Here is a 20,344-nt window from a genome sequence, read left to right on the forward strand (position 1 = left end):
TCATTGGAAGGACTGATGCTGAGGCTGAAGCTCCAATACTTTGGCCACCTGATGCAAAGAGCCAACTCACTGGAAAAGACTCTGATGCTGGGAAAGATTGAGGGCAGGAGGAGAAGGGGGCAACAGAGGATGAGATGGTTGGTTAGAGCCTATTTGAAGCACTGTTCTCCCACTGGCACTTTCCCACCAGGAAAACCTAATGACCTACCCTCAGTATTCAGCAGGTCCAAATGTGACTTGGGCCTTAAGGACAACAGTCAAAAATTGCAGAGAGAAGAGATCATTTATACCCCCAAATGAATTAGTCATTACTCATGCTCTGCTAGGAGAAGTCAGGGAAGACTACGCATAGATTTGCAAATGCTTAACAAGGAGCTGAAGGACCAATGTGGATCGTGCAGAACTGGTTGCCATGGTGAGGCCTCATCAGAGACTCTGTTCGGTGTCACTGCAGGATGAAACCCTAATGGTTTGTTGGGTTGGCTAAGGATTCATACCTTAGCCTAGCACTGGCCCAGGCTGAATGGCAAGAAAGGTACTTGTTAGATAGGGGACACACAACGAGGGACTTTCCTGGTGGTTCAGTGGCTAAGACTTCATGCTTTCAATGCAGGGGAGCCCAGGTTCGATCCCTGGCCAGGGAACTAGATCTCTCGTCGAAACTAAGAGTTTACAGGTTGCAACTAAAAATCCCACATGCCACCATGTAAAGGTCCCACGTGCTGCAACTAAGACCTGGAGCAGCTAAATAAATAAACATTAAAAAAAAGAAGACACACAAAGAGAAGTAGAGATAGAGAGTGGCAGAAACTGACACCATCTAAGCATCATTTTGCTGAGGGGGACACAGGATAACATGGTCTCTCAGAGCTGCCTTAAAACCTGAATAGTGCCCTGGGTTCCTATGAGATTTCTTTCCCTTACTACCGTGTGTATCCTTTCTTTAAACACAAATCAAAATAGTACGGTATATGGTCATGTTGGGGCCCAGGGCAGGCCCCCAAATATGTATCAATGGCATATTGAGTATTTTGAATTAAAGTTACTTAAGAAGCAGCCAATGCAAAAAGGACACTTTGACCCTCCTCTCCGTTTCTCTGAAGCCAGGAAATAAATCTCTCGTATGAAAGGTGCCCTCTTTGGACCCAGAGAAAGACATCAGTAGGACCAAAGACAGACAACTCAGGTCCGAGAAGCCTGTATAAATAACCCTTGCTCCTTCTTCACTACTTTACCTCCCAGGCTCACCCCTTGGCTTAAATTCCTTATAATCACGCCTGAACCTAGTTTCTTTGTCCTTCCAAATCCTCACAAATTTATTGTTTCTTTATACACAAAGATATTAAGTTACCCCCTCTTAGACATTCTCTGCGCATCTTTTTACGATCTCCCATTAAAAAGCAGAGACATTACTTTGCTGACAAAGGTCCATTTAGCCAAAGCTATGATTTTTCCAGTAGTCATGTATGGATGTGAGAGTTGGACCATAAAGAAAGCTGAGTGCTGAAGAATTGATGCTTTTGTACTGCTGTGTTGGCGAAGACTCTTGAAAGTCCCTTGGACTGCAAGGAGATCAAACCAGTCAATCCTAAAGGAAATCATCCCTGAATATTCATTGGAAGGACTGATGCTGAGGCTGAAGCTCCAATACTTTGGCCACCTGATGAGAAGAACTGACTCATTAGAAAAGACCCTGATGCTGGGAAAGATTAAAGGTAGGAGGATAAGGGGACGACAGAGGATGAGATGGTTGGATGGCATCACTGACTCAAAGGACATGAGTTTGAGTAAGCTCCAGGAGTTGGTGATGGACAGGGAAGCCTGGCATGCTGCTTCCATGGGGTCGCAAAGAGTTGGAAATGACTGAGCGACTGAACTGCCTGATGCCCATAAAACTAAGTTGGGTTTCCTCCTGTTAATCTGTCTTGTGTCAACTTTATTATTAGTCAGCCACAGACACTCGAGAGGAACAGAGGGAATCTCTTTCCCCCTCCCCACAATCACAAACTGTTCCTCGGAGCCAGAAAATCTCACTGACACAGGACAGGCAGCCGGGCAAAAGCAGGAAGGAAAGGCAGAGAACGAGAGGAGCAAAGGGTGGGATCAGTAGTTAGGTTTTTATTGATTACCCTTATTTCTGAAAACTTTCCAACTTGATTCTGAAACACAGTGTTTCCAGAGTTCTTTTCCTTCCTGGAATAATTCATAACCTTATGGAACTGGAGAGAAATTAGAACTCATTTGGCACATTAGAAGAGAAAGGAGAAAGCGGAGGCCCAGAAAGAGCGGAGATTTCTTTTTCATTCCATTTCCTTCAGTCAATCTCTTTTCCCCACCATTTAAGCATGATGTTCTTGAATCATCTGCCCCTTCTCCCTCTAGACTGATAATTTCAGCCTCAAATTATCCATGTGTCTGCTCCTAAATTTTTATCCTAAGTGCTGAATGCTACGCTCTTTTATACAATGTTAGACTCCAGTGATCGATGGCGTGTTTACTTACAAGTGTCATCAGTGTCTGAAACTCAACTTGGTTAAGACTGAAATCTTTCTCCATCTCCTCTCAGCTTCTTCATCCCTGCCATGAGCATTATCATTTGTAAAGCTTCCTTGTCGTAAACTTTTTTTTTTAAAGATTTTTTGACGTGGACTATTTTTTAAGGCTTATTGAAATTGTTTCAATATTGCGTCTGTTTTGTGTTTTTTGTTTGTTTGTTTTTTGGCCCCAAGGCATGTGGGATTTTTAGCTCCCCAGTCAGGGATCAAACCTGCACCCCTTGCATTGGAAGCCGAAGTTTTAACCACTGGACTACCAGGGAAGTCTCCTTAAACTTTTAAAATTTCAAAATATTTCATACAAAAAGGATAAAGAATAAAATAATATTCACATCCCTATTATTCAGACTTAATATTTGGCTGTATTTGCTTCAGATTGAAGGACATCTTTACAGATGCGGCTGGAAGTCCCCAGCCCCATTCAATCTGCTCCCTCCTGAGAGGTTTGATGCTTGGGTGGGGCTGATCCCCTGGAGGAGGGCATGGCAACCCACTCCAGTATTCTTGCCTGGAGAATCCCATGGACAGAGGAGCCTGGTGGGCTACAGTCCATGGGGTCCCAAAGAGTCAGACACAACAGAAGCGACTTAGTATTACAGCACAAAGGCTGAGGGGCCTCAGGACTGATCCAGGAGGTGCAGGGAGCCGGGGAAGGGAGTGGGGAGGTGGCTCAGGGTGGGAGGGCGGCCAGTAGGGCCCATTATTAAGCAGCTACTATGCTGGGCAGCGCAGCTTATTCCTATAGAAAAGCTCCTGCAAATGATGTAAAACACACTTCAGAATTATCATGAACAATGAATGGTGCGGTTTGGAGGATTTATAGGCCCACACCCACTAATCATGTAGGTGGCTAGGGGTGGGGATTACTTCCAGTCAAGGGTCCCAGCAGTCTGTGGGGAGCCTTTGAACAAAGATGCTGGCTATTGGGAGTTAGGCTGGAATGTACAAAAGTGGAAAGGAAATCAAAGAGATGTGGGTGACAGCATCGGTGACAGTGTGTGTCCTGCCTACTGACCTCAATTTACCTTTATGTTTACCTAAACATTGTTACTTTACAAAAATATATTATTGATAACACTGATGATGATGATGATGAAGAGGAACAGTGACTATAACTATACACCAGTCAACATGAAAAAGGCAGAAAATAACTTCGGTTCAAAGACCTATTTAACTACTTACTGGATTTTTATCATGCACCTGATTCCTCTCTCTTTAGTAGAAAGTAAGAAAAAGAAATACACATTTTACTAGACTTTGACAAAATGTGACCTTCTCCCTCATCTTCCTTCATCTCCTTCTTCGAGACTATGGGGTTAATAGGCTTAAATGGTGATTGATATGAGATTATAGGTCTTTGCTAAGAAGACTACCTATGATCAAGAATGTCTTAGAACATCATTTCCTTCTAAGCTGAAATACATTAGCCTTTCTACTGAAAGAAAGCTGAGCACCGAAGAATTGATGCTTTTGAACTGTGGTGTTGGAGAAGACTCTTGAGAGTCCCTTGGACTGTAAGGAGATCCAACCGGTCCATCCTAAAGGAAATCAGTCCGGAATATTCACTGGAAGGATTGATGCTGAAGCTGAAACTCTAACACTTTGGCCACCTGATGTGAAGAACTGACTCACTGGAAAAGACCCTGATGCTGGGAAAGATTGAGGGCAGGAGGAGAAGGGGACGACAGAGGATGAGATGGTTGGATGGCATCACCAACTCAATGGACATGAGTTTCAGCAAGCTCTGGGAGTTGGTGATGGACAGGGAAGCCTGGCGTGCTGCAGTCCATGGGGTCGCAAAGAGTTGGATATGACTGAACTGAACCGAAAGGGAGAAAAGTGTGTATGTATGCATATACAGTGGGGGGACCAGGTGATGCAGTCAAACTTCAACTCCATCGTCAGGCAATAAGCCTGCAGCAATGTTCTAAGTTATTTAGCAAAGCCAGGAACAGCTTGCCTTCCTTGAACCTCACAACCAACAGGACTCCTGATTTAACAAAATAAAAAATTGTAAAACAATATGTTTCCTATTTCCTTTTGCAGAGGCCAAAAGGATTTAAAACAATCTTTAAATAACACTCCTCATAGATCTCATGATTGGACAAACACAGACCTCTCTCTCTAAGAACTAACAGATAGAAAAATCACCTGAGACATGGAAAGATCCAGCAGTCCAGGGGGATCTTTTTCAAGAATCAGAACAGTTACTTGTTAAGCAGATCCCATAAAGCAGAATAAAAATTTTTTTAAAGTTTCATATTGAGATTCAGGGGCTTCCCAGGTAGTGCACGTGGTAAGGAATCTGCCTGCCAATGCAAGAGACGCAAGAGATGAGGGTTCCAGACCTGGGTTGGGAAGATCCCCTGGAGAAGGAAATGGCAACTCACTCCAGTATTCTTACCAGCAAAATCCCAGGGACAGAGGAGTCTCGTGGGCTCAGTCCATGGGGTCCTAAAGAGTCAGACATGACTGCACGTGTAAAAGAGACATAATGTTTTCATAAAGTTGTTCTCTACTATTTCTTTACCTGATTCCACTTCCACATAAAAACAAGCCTTATGATAAATCAATAAGGAAATACATTTTGTGTCACCATAGTTAAGCTCTGAGTAGGATAAAGAAAGGTCACATACAATGCAGAGTCCTACACTTTCAAACAAAATGTGCCTTTGTTATTCTATTTGAAGCTTTGGATACTCCATACAGAAAATTGTACTTCTGTATAAAATATGAGACGGGCTGAACAGTTCAGGAATTCATGGGCTCTCTAAAGCCCCAAAGGTTCTTGTGATCTGTTGACACCCTAGTGGTCCATGAGAACCAGGTTAAGAATCCTCTGTTTAGAGTGAAGCGAGAACACTTACGTTGTATAGAGGGATAGTCTTCATCACCTTGTACTGCTTAGTGGGATCCATTTTATACAGGTGACGGTCAGTGACAAAAATTGCTCGATCTTCCACCTTACTAAATCGATTCACCTATAAGAAAAAAAAAAATAAACCATAATATCTCATCAAGGATGAAATCAAACGATCTGCCAGGAAAACATCTAGGGGCCGGTACAAGACCTTCTAGAACTAACACCCAGAAAAGATGTCCTTTTCATTATAGTGGACTGGAATGCAAAAGTAGGAAGTCAAGAGATACCTGGAATAACAGGTAAATTTGGGCTTGGAGTACAAAACAAAGCAGGGCAAAGGCTAACAGAGTTTTTGCCAAGGGACTGCACTGGTCATAGCAAACACCCTCTTTCAACAACACAAGAGAAAACTCTACACATGGACATCAGCAGGTGGTCAGTACTGAAATCAGATTGATTATATTCTTTGCAACCAAAGATGGAGAAGCTCTACACAGTCAGCAAAAATAAGACTGGGAGCTGACTGTGGCTCAGATCATGAACTCCTTGTTGTCAAATTCAGACTTAAATTGAAGAAAGTAGGGAAAACCACCTGGAGAAGGCAATGGCACCCCACTCCAGTACTCTTGCCTGGAAAATCCCATGGATGGAGGAGCCTGGTAGGCTGCAGTCCATGAGGTCGCTAAGAGTTGGACATGACTGAGTGACTTCACTTTCACTTTTGACTTTCATGCACTGGAGAAGGAAATGGCAACCCACTCCAGTGTTCTTGCATGGAGAATCCCAGGGACAGAGGAGCCTGGTAGGAGGCCGTCTATGGGGTCGCACAGAGTCAGACACGACTGAAGCGACTTAGCAGCAGCAGCAGGGAAAACCACCAGACCATTCAGGTATGACCTAAATCAAATCTCTTATAATTATACAGTGGAAGTGACAAATGGATTCAAGGGATTAGATCTGATAGAGTCCCTGATGAACTATGGATGGAGGTCCGTGACATTGTATGAGGCAGTGATCAAGACCATCAGCAAAAAAAAAGAAATGCAAAAAGGCAGAATGGTTGTCTGAGGAGGCCTTACAATTAGCTGAGAAAAGAAGAGAAGCTGAAGGCAAAGAAGAAAAGGAAAGGTATACCCTTTGGAATGCAGAGTTCCAAAGAATAGCAAGGAGAGATAAGAAAGCCTTCCTCAGTGATCAATGCAAAGAAAGAGGAAAACAAAAGAATGGGAAAGACTAGAGATCTCTTCAAGAAAATCAGAGATACCAAGAGAACATTTCATGCAAAGATGGGCACAATAAAGGGCAGAAATGGTATGGACCTAACAGAAGCAGAAGATATTAAGAAGAGGTGGCAAGAATACACAGAAGAACTGTACAAAAAAGATCTTCACGACCCAGATAATCAAGATGGTGTGATCACTAACCTAGAGCCAGACATCCTGGAATGTGAAGTCAAGTGGGCCTTAGGAAGTGTCACTATGAACAAAGCTAGTGGAGGTGATGGAATTCCAGTTGAGCTATTCCAAATCCTAAAAGATGATGCTGTGAAAGTGCTGCATTCAATATGCCAGCAAATTTGGAAAACTCAGCAGTGGCCACAGGACTAGAAAAGGTCAGTTTTCATTCCAATCCCAAAGAAAGGCAATGCCAAAGAATGCTCAAACTACCACACAATTGCACTCATCTCACACGCTAGCAAAGTAATGCTCAAAATTTGCCAAGCCAGGCTTCAATAGTATGTGACCTGTGAACTTCCAAATGTTCAAGCTGGATTTAGAAAAGGCAGAGGAACCAGAAATCAAATTTCCAACATCTGTTGGATCATCAAAAAAGCAAAAGAGTTCCAGAAAAACATCTACTTCTGCTTTATTGACTATGTCAAAGCCTTTGACTGTGTGGGTCACAATAAACTGTGGAAAATTCTTTAAGAGATGGGAATACCAGACCACCTTACCTGCCTCCTGAGAAATTTGTATGCAGGTCAACAAGGAACAGTTAGAATTGGACATGGAACAGCAGACTGGTTCCAAATCAGGAAAGGAGTACATCAAGGCTGTATATTGTCACCCTGCTTATTTAACATATATGCAGAGTACATCATGTGAAATGCCAGGCTGGATGGATCACAAGCTGGAATCAAGATTGCTGGGAGAAATACCAATAACCTCAGATATGCAGATGACACCACCCTTACAGCAGAAAGCAAAGAAGAACTAAAGAGCTTCTTGATGAAAGTGAAAGAGGAGAGTGAAAAAGTTGGCTTAAAACTCAACATTCATAAAACTAACATCATGGTATCTGGTCCCATCACTTCATGGCAAATAGATAGTGGTCCCATCACTTCCATGGCATCTCATGGAAACAGTGGAAACAGTGGCAGACTTTATTTTTCTGGGCTCCAAAATCATTGCAGATGGTGACTGCAGCAATGAAATTAAAAGACACTTGCTTCTTGGAAGGAAACTGATGATCAACCTAGACAGCATATTAAAAAACAGAGACATTACCTTGCCAACAAAGGTCCATCTAGTCAAGGCTATGGATCTTCCATTAGTCATGTATGGATGTGAGAGTTGGACTATAAAGAAAGCTGAGTGCCGAAGAATTGATGCTTTTGAACTGTGGTGATGGAGAAGACTCTTGAGAGTTGCTTGGACTGCAAGGAGATCCAACCAGTCCATCCTAAAGGAAATCAGTCCAGAATATTCATTGGAAGGACTGATGCTGAAGCTGAACCTCCAACACTTTGGCCACCTGATGTGAAGAACTGACTTATTAGAAAAGACCCTGATGCAGGGAAAGATTGAAGGCAGGAGGAGAAGGGGACAATGAGATGGTTGGATGGCATCACTGATTTGATGGACATGAGTTTGAGCAAGCTCCAGGAGCTGGCAATGGACAGGGAAGCCTGGCGTGCTGCAGTCCATGGGGTGGCAAAGAGTTGGACACAACTGAGCGACTGAACTTATTCTGGTGGTGGAGCCAAATTCTATAATAGATGTTATTCAGCTATGACCATTCTACTGGATGCAAAAGAGATGGAAAAGGAGTAGGTGCTTCCAGATTTGTGGACTTATACAATGTAAAGGTCACAGTTTTACAATTTATCAGGGAAAACAAGAAAAACGCATACGAATTAAAGAGCAAAAAACATGTAACCCAGACAGTACAACAAAAGTGAATAGGCAACCCACAGGAGAAAATTTTTGCAAATCATTTATCTGAAAAAAAAAAAAACTCTTATTTAGAATACATAAAGAACATATGTTGTATCTAGAGTACATAACTCAATAATGAAAAGACCAAAAAAATTTTTTTAAATGGGTAAAGAATTTGAAGAGACATTTCTCCGGAGAAGATATACATGTGGCTGTAGAAAAACATGAAAAGGTGCTTGAGATCACTGGCCATCAGAAAAACACACGTCAGAACCACAGTGAGATATACCACCTCACGCCCACTAGGATGGCAATAATATAAAAGACGGACAGTAATAAATGCTGGCCAGGGTGTGGAGAAAGTGGAACAGTCATTACTACTAGTGGGGGTCTAAGATGATACAGTCCCTTTAGAAAACAGCCTGGCAGCTCCTGAAACAGTTAAACACAGAATTCCTACCTGGCTCAGAAAGTCCCCTGTTAATATACACCCAAGGGAACTGAAAACACATCCACGGAAATACTTGTGCCTGAATGTTAACAGCTGCCTTAATCATAATGGCTGCAAAGTAGAAACAGCCCAATGTCCATTAACCGAGGAATGAATAAATAAAATGTGACCTATCCGTACAATGGGATATAATTGGCAATAAAAAGAATGACGTCTTGATACCTGCTACACCATGAGAGAACCCCAACAGCATGCCAAGAAGCCAGTCACAAAGGACCATGTGTTATACAATTCCATTCATATGAAATGTCCAGAATAAGCAAATCTATACAAACAGAGCATAGATTAGTGGCTTCCCTGGGCTGGGGGAAAGGGGAGGTTTCGGCATGGGGGGACAGCTAAGGGGTGTGGGGTTTCTTTACGGGTGAATGAACATGTCGACAACTGGTTTTAGTGATGGGTATTCAACCCTATTCTAAAATCATGTACTTTAAAATGGTGAAAGATATGTTATGTGAATCATATCTCAATGGAAAGTGAAAGTGTTAGTCACTCAGTCATATCTGTGATTAAGATGAAAACAGACTCTATGTGGTAAAATAATAACTACTCTTGGTAGTAATGATTTACTTCATGTAGCAACATTTTTTTTTGCCATAAAGGAAAACCAGCACTTGTCAGCCTACTTGAAGCAAGGTGCTTGCAGAGTTTCTGCATAGTTTTTCTAAGCTGTTTTGCACAACCTCCTGCGATGCTTTGTGAGAGACAGGATTCCAAGTCAAATTGGTTTGAGGAACTGAAAACCACAGCCTCCCCTGGGGTGTTCAGAGCCCACAGATACAACAAAGGTTCGTAGAATTCTGCATGTTTAACCCATCATTCCTGGTGGTTCAGATGGTAAAGAATGTGGGAGACCCGGGTTCAATCCCTGGATTAGGAAGATCCTCTGGAGTAGGAAATGACAACCTGCTCCAGTATTCTTGCCTGGGAAATTTCATGGACAGAAGAGCCTGGTGGGCTACAGTCCATGGGGTTGCAAACAGTCAGACGTGACTGAGCGACTAACACTTGCACACTTTTTTCCTGAATACATTTACTTGTGGAATTCTTTAAAAAAAAAATCATATTTAAGGGAACATTGGTTTGTGAAAACCCTCTTGGAGAACACTACTCATTTGTATCCATCTTAGGATATGGAAAACAAAAAACCTCTATCATGGAATTTGAATAGCAAGTAAAAGTCGGGCTCCTTATCTTTTGTGAGATCACACTGAGAAACAGATTAAGTGTGCTGCAAATGAATATGGAAAAAACCAACTTGTTTCATCACTTCTCAAGGTCACACAAGATTTGAAAAACAGTAGGCCACAGTGCTCAAGTGCAGACTCTAGCCCTTCCGATGATATGTCCATGAGTTAATCTGGAAACCAACAGACAAAACCCTCAAAGCAACAATTCCACTGAAGCACTGTTTAGAAATATTACATTCTTTTTATGCAGAAATGTAATTTCTAAGGAGCACAGGTCATAAGTCTTTACCTTGAGCTTTAGCAGCTCAAATCATCCTTAATGCATGAATCAAGTGAGTGGGAAGGACATTAATGTAACGAAGGAAAAGCTTTGAGTTGCATAACTTAGCTAAATCAAAACAAATCAAAGACAAATGTTTTCGAAACATATGTGAATTTATAAATTCAGATTTAAAGTAATTCTAACATAGGAAGGGACATAATTTTTCTTCCTCTTAAATTCATAAAGTAATAGAAAAACTTGATCACAGATTCAGTGTTAGATAGGCTCTTATCTGATTTCTTCTATTACCCAAGCTAAAATCCTCAACCAGAGAAAAATCTCTAGTTATCTTGCTCTTGCCTGAACACTTCTAGGGATCTGTCTGTAGGTTTTGTCAGCTCCACAGGGGCCAGAGATAAAGTTTCCCTGGAGTCAGACCAGGAGAAAACACATTATGGGTGAGAGTACAACCAGTCCATCCTAAAGGAGATCAGTCCTGGGTGTTCACTGGAGGGACTGATGCTGAAGCTGAAACTCCAGTACTTTGGCCACCTCATGGGAAGAGTTGACTCATTGGAAAAGACCCTGATGCTGGGAGGGACTGGGGGCAGGAGAAGGGGACGACAGAGGATGAGATGGCTGGATGGCATCGTTGACTTGATGGACATGAGTTTGAGAGAACTCTGGGAGTTGGTGATGGACAGGGAGGCCTGGCATGCTGCAATTCATGGGGTCGCAAAGAGTCGGACACGACTGAGCGACAACTGAACTGAACTGAACTGAACTATTTGCACAGGTCTCCCACCTTAAAGGACATTTTTTAGCTGTGTGTGTGCTAAGCTGCTTCAGTCATGTCCTACTCTTTGTGATCCTATGGACTGTGGCCTGCCAGGCTCCTCTGTCCATGGGCATTCTCCAGGCAAGAAAGAATACTGGAGAGGGTTGCTGTGCCCTTCAGGGGAATCTTCCTGACGCAGGGATCAAATGCGTGTCTCTAACATTTCCTGATTAAGCAGGTAGGTGCTTTACCACTAGCACAACCTGGGAAGCCCTGTTATGGCTGTAGCTATGCAAATTGGTTGTTTCAGAAAGAACCAAAACATAAAGAAGAGGACTTGACTAAAATCATATCAAGTTTACCTACATATGTCCTGGAGGACTGGAAAGTTGCTAAAGATGACATTATCTAAGCTATGATGTGAAGAAATACAGTGTATTATTTTGCATCGAACTTAGAAATACAGAAGCATGACTAAAACATTTTCAGTTTGTTTTTTTTTTTGCAGTAGGACCTAGGGAGAGACATGTTGTCAGACATCAAATTGTTATCACTAGAAAGATAGAATTAGGGATGCCAGGCTTTTCTAAGCAGATGATGTAATTCTCAAAACCATCCAGCTCTCTCTGATCAGTTGTCCTGATGACTAATTTGACCGTGATACTAGAAAGGAAGTATCCTAGGTAGTGGATATGAGAATTCACTAAAATGGTACATTCCTTTGTCAAATTAAAAAAACTGGCATCATGGCTTATACTGTTTTGTGTGGGTGTGCGAATCTGGTTAGCAAAAGTCACTTCTTGGTTGTCTCATGAACTCTAGGTACACTGATCAAATAGAATTTCTGGATCTAGAGTTCAGAATTCGACTCTACACTTTGGTAACCAAGATACTACCAGCAAGCCTTTCCATGGTGACATTTCATTTGACGTTTAAAACAGGCTGCTCTGTAGTTTGTTAAAAAGTCTGTATAATATTAAGTTGATCTCTTCTTCCACAGAATATCTGAACGCTAACACCCATTATGTAAGAACACATATACTACCCACTCCTCTCAGCTCCTGGTAACGACAGTTCCACGTTCTATTTCTATTCATTTGACTGTTCCAGATGTTTCATGGAAGTGGAGTCAAACAATACTTGTCCTTTTGTGTCTTATCACTTAGATAATATCTTCAAGGTGCATCCACACTGCAGCATGCATTTCATCCCTTGTCGTGGCCGAGTAGTATTCCATTGGATGGATACGTGTATTCTTTATTCATATATCTATTGATGAACATTTGGGCTGTTTCTACCTTTAACTACTGTGAAGAATGCTGATATGAACACTGAAGTACAGTCAGTGATCTTTTAAAGAGATTTAAGTGATAGGAAAAAGATTATGTATTTACCCATGTAGCTACCACTTTTCTTGCTCGTCATTCTTAGGGGTATGTCCACGTTTCCTCCTGCCTGGAAATATTCTCTTCCCTAATCAGACTTTATAGCCTAACCCTAATATTGTAGTCACTTCAGTCCTTCCGTCAGTGCTTCAGCATATATGCAGGTAGAGCCTGTGGATGATGTAGCCAGTCACGGACCTCTTGTTCTGTCTCGCTGCGGTCAAAGCTAAGTCAGTTTCACCTGAATCAGTCTTTTCTTTCCAGGGAGGTCTGTTTCCAGCCTGCCTTACCTTACGGACGTGACAGGAGAAGAGGACGTTCATGTATTTGTCCTTCCGTTTCAGTTCATTCGCAACGGGCACGAATGTGCCTGAGGTCTGAGGTGTATCTGGTTTCTGAAAGAGACAGGAAACGTGGTAAAAGGCGTGTGCTTAACATTTTAGATGAAAACATCATCTGTTACTGCTTTATAATTCTGCTCATGTATTTTCACACAGGTCCTTTTCACCTCCCCATCCCAGATGATAAGCTACTAAAGGGTTATTCTAACACCAAAGATCCTAGAATATTTTAAAAATCAAGAATGGGAGAGAGGATGAAATACAGCGCTGGGAATAACTGATACAAAGGTGGGTAATTAAAAATAGTTGCTGAACTATGCAAGAGAAGGTTTAAATGATCAAAGCCACGTTATTCAATGTACCTAATTCATACGGATGGAAGGCAGAGAACACTCTCTCTCTCCTTCTGGTTTAATATTTATTTATTTGGCTGCATCAGCTTTTAGTTGTGGCTCACAGGCTCTAGAGCACGGTCTCAATTATTGTGGCTCAGGGCTTAGTTCCCGAGGCACGTGGGATCTTACTTCCCCAACCAAGGATCAAACCAGTGTCACCTGCATTGCAAGGGAGATTCTCTACCACTGGACCACCAGGGAGGTCCTGATAGCTCTCTTTAAAGTGAGGGAAATACCCACGTGGTACACTTAGAAGCAGTACAGTCTTTTAGTTTAGTATCTCCCATAAGATTTAGCTTCTGAAGGTGTCTTAGTCTTTCTATAAATTCCTGGAGAAAACGTCTTCTCTTTCTTTGTTAAAGGAGCGGAAGTAGATTCCACTTTGTTCTCCTGGACTTACCGAAGCAAGATAGTTGCCCTCCCAGGCTCTCTGGAGCCCAAGGTCAGCCCTTTGACCCTTCAACATTTCCACGGCTGCAACCTTTGCCCTCACTTGAGGCAAGTCTGAAGCAGGTATGGTCTTGATAAGTTGGGATGCTCTCCACCTATAAGTAAACAAACAAAATGTTTTAGACTTTAAAAATACCATCCTATTCATTCTCAAAAATAACTGAAGCTGCCTTTAAGTAGAATTACTTCCACATCACCCTGAAAAAAAAAAACAAAACCCTCCAAAATATACATAGAATGTGTTAAAAGACATAACAGTTTTATGTGGACAGAGATTTTTGTAAAACTTCCTTTGCTATTTGCATGTTTTGGAAGCAACCAAAACTTAGTGATACATGGACTCTCTTAATATCTATAGTTAGGGCATAAGAACTCTGGCCCCATCAATCATTCACTCATCAAATGTTTTCTAGGCACTTACTAAACTTCAGATGCTGTTCTAGGGAGCGGAGGCACAGGTGTAAACAGATAGACGAAGACCCTTTCTGCTAGGTGCTGATGTTCTAGAAAGCAGAGTTTAGTGTTAGTTGCTCAGTTATGTCCGACTCTTTGTGAGCCCATGGATTGTAGCCCACCAGAATCCGCTGTCCATGGGGTTCTCCAGGCAAGAATACTGGAGTGGGTTACCATGCCCTCCTCCAGGGGTCTTCCTGACCTGGGGATCGAGCCCACGTCTCTTATGTCTCCTGCACTGGCAGGCAGGTTCTTGACCACGGAGCCACCAGGAAGCCCCAGAAAGCAGAGGCAGACGAGAAATAAGCGAGTGAGTAAACACCCAGTGTGGATGATGGGATCAGGGCTATGAAAGAAAATACGACAAGGAACCGGGGAGAGGAGTGCAACAGAGGGAAGGAGCGGAGAGCAGGCGTCAGACTCCGAGGCTGGGCTGGAAGGCACCCTGACAAGGACAGAGGAGCAGGAAGTGGCGGGGCCCGCTGTATGGATGCTTGGGCAAGAGTGTTTAGGACGAGAAAACAGTGAGCGCCAAGATTCTAATGTGTGAGCTGGCTTGGTGTCTGAGGGGAACAGCAAGGAGTCCTGTGAGCCGGAGCAGGAACCTGCGGGAGGGGGACCGAAGAGGGGGTGTCAGGAGAGAGCTGGGGCCAGAACCCACAGTGCCATGGAGGCCATGTGTCGGGTCAGTCTGTCCTCTCTTCACTGCCCACTGTGGCCCAGGACCGGGTCCACCACGGACTGACCCCAGGGGCCTGTGGCAAAGAGCTGTGCTGGGGAATTCAGATCTGACCCACCCAACCTGGGGGGTAGGCGGGCGGGGCAGGGGATGAGCACACACTTCTCCTCCTGATCAAGCAAACCTCCATCTCCTAAACACATGCAGCGGACGACAGCTGCTGCCGGCAAGCTCAGCAGCCTTGACCCCAGGAAGAAGCTGGGCGTGAGGAAGGCACCCGGCCTTCCCAGGATGAAAAAGAACTGCTGTGAGGAATGACAGGGGGGCCGAAGCTAGATGCACGGAGATGTTATAAGAAAACAAGGCCCCGTGATTCAGAGCAAAATCCTTGAACACACTTCTCTCAGGATTCTACAGATCAAAAGTGCAAGGATCAGTTACATACCATGCAGCAATGAGACCAGGGGCTGGAAATCCACAGCCTGTGCCAAATCTCACCCATGGAGCTAAGAATAGTTTTTACGTGTTCAATAAAACAAAACTATGTGACAAAGACCATGTGGAGCCCATAAGCCCTAAAATATTTACTACCTGGCCCTTTACAGGAAAAGAGTGCCTTTAAACCAGATTAATCCAACTGCCAAGACTCATTCAGTGTGCGTGTGTGTGTGTGTGTGTGTGTGTGTACAATCAACACACAGAGCAGATGTATTATTTTCAAAATGCTCGTTGACTGTAAGTCCTAAGAAGGCTGGGGACGGTCTTTCACAGCTTTCTTATTTATCACTGTATCCATGAAACCTAGGTCAGTGGCTCTGACACAGCAGGTGCTGAGTAAATATTTGCTGAGTAAATCAACTGAATTTTACACAAAATAATCAATTCTAGGCCATACATAAAACCTCCAAGCCTTAAAAAAGAAGACTGTACAGTCTACACTGCAACATTACCAAAATCAATAATTCTTTGCAGCCGCTAAAATTATAACATAGATCTTTATTTACTGTGAAGGACAGGTCTCCAAGACTTATTTTTAAGTAAAGTCATACAGCCACACATAGATTCCTGCTTATAAAGAAAGCTGAGCACAGAAGAATTGATGCTTTTGAACTGTGGTGTTGGAGAAGACTCTTGAGAGTCCTTTGGACTGCAAGGAGATCCAACCAGTCCATCCTAAAGGAAATCAGTCCTGAATATTCATTGGAAGGGCTGATGCTGAAGCTGAAACTCCTATACTTTGGCCACCTAATGGGAAGAGCCATCTCATTGGAAAAGACCCTGATGCTGGGAAAGACTGAAGGCAGGAGGAGAAGGGACGACAGAGGATGAGATGGTTGGATGGCATCACTGACTCAATGGACGTGAGTTTGAGTAAACTCCGGGAGTTGGTGATGGACAGGGAGGGCTGGCGTGCTGCAGTCCACGGGGTCGCAAAGAGTCGGACAAGACTGAGTGACTGAACTGAACTGAACTGTGGAAGGAAAGAGAGGGAAAGAAACCCAGATAGCATGAGCAAACATTTCCACAGCACTTACCATGTGCAGGCACTATCTGAAATGCTTTATATCTATTTACTCATAATCCTTTCAGAGCCCTGTGAGTGGGTGCTATGATAATGGCCCTTTTCCAGATAAGAAAACAGAGGCACAGAGAGGTTAATACATTTGTCCAAGGTTACACAGCTGGTCAGTGGCAGCCAGATTCCAGCGTTCGCATTCTTAACCACTATATCATACTTCTCTTACATGGGCATTATATGCTTGTAAATGTATAGACAAAGATTTAGAAGGGTACAAACTAATTGTTAATGAGCGCTTATCTTAGGGGAAAGAAAGAAAAGACAAGAGACGGTGTGGAGGATTTCACCTTATATCCTATAAAATTCTATATTATGTCCCTTAAAAAATGACATGTATTCAGGTATTGCTTCCTTACTTTTTAGATTATGTAAAAAGTGCAGGTGACAGATCATATAATTCATGGAAAAAATGAATCTGCACACTAAGAAGGCTCTGCCGAGCTTTACAGCTGACATTTATGGGTCACACTGGACAGTGGAGGGTTGAGGTTCTTTTGCGTTCATTAATTTTCTACTGTTTTATTTTTTTCTTTGTATGAACAAACCTTTTTTTTTTTTTCTGATAGCAAATGAGATACATATTAAAGAGCTTTCCTCCCTTTTTTTTAAAAAAAATCTTTTGATATCTGCCACCAGTTTACATTCAACACATCAATCAGTTCATGGTGTACTTGGTAGAATACCATGATGCCAAATGACCATATTCGAGAACCATTAGCTTAGAGGAGCCTGGCATGCTATAGTCCATAGGGTTGCAGAGAGTCAGACATGACTGAAGCGATTTAGCACAGTTTAGTTTATAGGGCTTCCCCAGAGGCTCAGAGGATAAACTGGCTGGATAGCATCATTGACTCAATGGACACGAGTCTGAGGAAACTCTGGAAGATAGTGAAGGACAGGGAAGCCTGGCGTGCTGCAGTCCGTGGGGTCACAAAGAGTAGGATACAATTTAGGGACTGAACAACAATGGCTCAAGAGGTAAAGAATCTACCTGCATTGCAGGAGATTCAGGCTCAATCCCTGGGTCAGGCAGATCTTCTAGAAAAGGAACTGGCAACCCACTCCAGTACTCTTGCCTGGACAATCCCATGGACAGAGGAGCCTGGAGGGCCACAGTGCACGGGGTTGCAAAGAGTCAGATGCATCTTAGGGACTAAACACATACATACAACCTAGTTTATGTGACTAGATGCTGTATGTAAGACATAGCTAAACATAGCCGGTGCATGCTGGCAACAAACAAGCTTAAAAAAACAAGAAGAAAGGAGCTATGAATAACTACAAAGTCAGATTCAGGGCAGTTTATAAAAAAATGAAGATTAGCTGGGAAGGTATCAAATGTGACATGGACGTTAATTAATTTATTTACTTATTTGTTTTTAAAAATAGCTTGCTGTATAACAGTGTTTTCTTTCTTTTAAAATCACCCACGACCTCCACTTGGGCTGTGCTCCCCAGCACCATTAAACAGGACTTTTCAGAAGTGAGACCTGGGCCTCGGTGTGTTTTACAAACTCTTTGTGAATGTCAGGTGTGGACAGAGAACCACTGCTCTGAAAGGATAACAGACTTCCTAGTGTGAGTGATATGTGGTAATTCTAAGAGCAAAAGATAAAAGAAAGCAGAGACATCATGCTAATAGCTTATCTTAAATATGGCTTGACCTGGGCCTTGTGGCCTACTACTGACTACTGCTACAGGAAAAATACGTAGACGGTTCTATTTTTTGAGGGGTAAGCAGATGCCCTTTGACAGTGAAATCATGAAGGTGGAGACACAAGGTAAAAGCCAATGGAAGTGTTAGTTGCTCAGTTGTATCCAACTCTTTGTGACCCCGTGAACTGCCCTCCAGGATCCTCTGTCCATGGGGTTTTCCAGGCAAGAATACTGGAGGGGGTTGCCATACCCTCCCCTCCAGGGGATATTCCCCACCCAGGGATCAAACCTGGGTCTCCTGCATTGCAGGCAGATTGTTTACCGTCTGAGCCACCTGGGAAAAACCAATGTCCTATAGCAAATAGCAGAGCTAATGTCATGGTCTCAGGTTTGTAACTTTATCTAGTAAGTGTACTGCCATACACGGACGCTGCACATATCAACAGGTTCTTACCTATTAAAAATTGCCTGTAGGACCTCCTCGAAACGGTGAAGAACTTTCGGCGGGGTTGGCCACTGCACATGCTTGCCGTAGTCCCTCATGGTCTTGATGCCGTGGAAGCGTCTGGCCACCTCGTGGATGTAGGACTTGACCTTGTAGCGACGGTAGTATCTGATAACTGTCAGCGCGGCTTTGGTCCTCTTGTACCGCATGCGGGCCAGGGTGCCCCGCCACACCTTCATGATCGAGGAAAATAAAAAAAGGAAGATGTTGCTGGATCACTTTGAAATCACAGACGCTCCTTTACTTAGATGCTCAACCTGGAAATTTGCATACATCATAAAATCAGCCCAAGCCGAAGCATGTCAATTCTGCCTGCCACCATGAGGTGGCGCCAGGAGGCACACCTGTCATTTTGACTCAGAGTCTAGGGGGTTCATTGTCAACAAAGAAGTGTGTGGAGTCTGAAGCAGGGCCCCGTTCTAACTCTAAGGTCACGAAAAGAAGAAAGCCAAAATACCATTATCCTTGGATAAATATTTTAAGAATGTTGAAAGGAAGCAAGATGAGTCAGAACCCAAAGCCATCAACATCCACAGTTCTTTTATGAAACCTAGCTTTGCACAGACTACACACATTGACTGCTACTATAATGTTGCAGTGGAGGGATGAACTGATTTATTCACGGTCTGTGCAGCCCCCCTCCCTGGGTGTTATGTAAACTCCTGTGAATTTAGATGTATTCCTGGGGAAAGGGTAAAAAACAGATGAATGATATCATATGAATCTTTGTCCAATGTTTGCAGTGCTCAGAAATCAATCAGACCATACGTAAACATTTCAGTGCCTGCTTTATCCAAGCATAGTGAAGTCCTAGTTTACTTATATTTTTCTCAGGATCCCAGCCTTCTCAACCTCTCAAGTAAAAAGAAATTTGGTATACTCTTCATCAGTGACTCTTCCCCTAACTATGCTATTACCAAATGTATCTTTTCTTGTGCAGTATTTCCAGTATAAATTGCTTTCTTTTCCTTTCTGCTACTAGAGTCCCAAGACCCCAAACTTCCTCACTGTTTTCTTGGGTAACCTCCTCCGACACACTGCCACCAGCGTCCAGGTGATACTCACTGCTGCTACTTAAATGACTGTCTGAATTCTTAGGCTGATGGTACTATTTCCCTTCCTGTCTCTGCACTCTCAGGACCAAGAAATTCAACCTCTAATTCAAAGCCCACACAGTATGAATTCTCCAGGATTGCTCAGGGTTCTTTATTTCTTCTTAGATCCCCATCTGTGGCCACCAGTTTCTCTCAGAAAAACTTAGGTGATGCCTTTTTCAAAAAATAGTATTTATTTATGTATGTTTGTGCTGGGTCTTCATTGCTGCATCACCTTCTGTCTAGTGGCGAGGGGGGCTCCTCCTCATTGTGGTGCGTGGGCTTCTCAGTGGGGTGGCATCTCTTGTTGGGAGCACAGGCTGTAGACAGACCGTGCGGGCTTCAGCAGTTGCAGCACGTGGGCTCAGTAGCTGTGGTGCACATGTTTAGTTGCTCCATGCCATGTGGGATCTTCCTGGACCAGGAATTGAACCCTTGTCCCCTGCAGTGGCAGGTGGATTCTTATCCACGGCACCACCATGGAAGTCCT

At 43.2% G+C, this 20,344-nt stretch overlaps 1 protein-coding gene across 5 annotated transcripts in view; it reads right to left on the reverse strand.

The window, feature by feature from the left end:
- The window catches only part of MYO1D (myosin ID), a 361,374-nt gene that overhangs the window by 137,518 nt on the left and 203,512 nt on the right, over positions 1 to 20,344 (reverse strand). For all 5 annotated transcript variants that reach the window (XM_055577237.1, XM_055577238.1, XM_055577236.1 and 2 more), the window contains exons 17-20: positions 18,710 to 18,933; positions 13,839 to 13,983; positions 12,993 to 13,097; positions 5,423 to 5,536 (exon numbers count right to left, since the gene is read on the reverse strand). In XM_055577237.1, coding sequence (XP_055433212.1) covers positions 5,423 to 5,536; positions 12,993 to 13,097; positions 13,839 to 13,983; positions 18,710 to 18,933 — 588 coding nt within the window. The remainder of the gene's footprint in view (positions 1 to 5,422; positions 5,537 to 12,992; positions 13,098 to 13,838; positions 13,984 to 18,709; positions 18,934 to 20,344) is intronic.

The sequence above is a fragment of the Bubalus kerabau genome, chromosome 4 (assembly GCF_029407905.1).
Source record: "Bubalus kerabau isolate K-KA32 ecotype Philippines breed swamp buffalo chromosome 4, PCC_UOA_SB_1v2, whole genome shotgun sequence".
Lineage (NCBI taxonomy): Eukaryota > Metazoa > Chordata > Mammalia > Artiodactyla > Bovidae > Bubalus > Bubalus kerabau.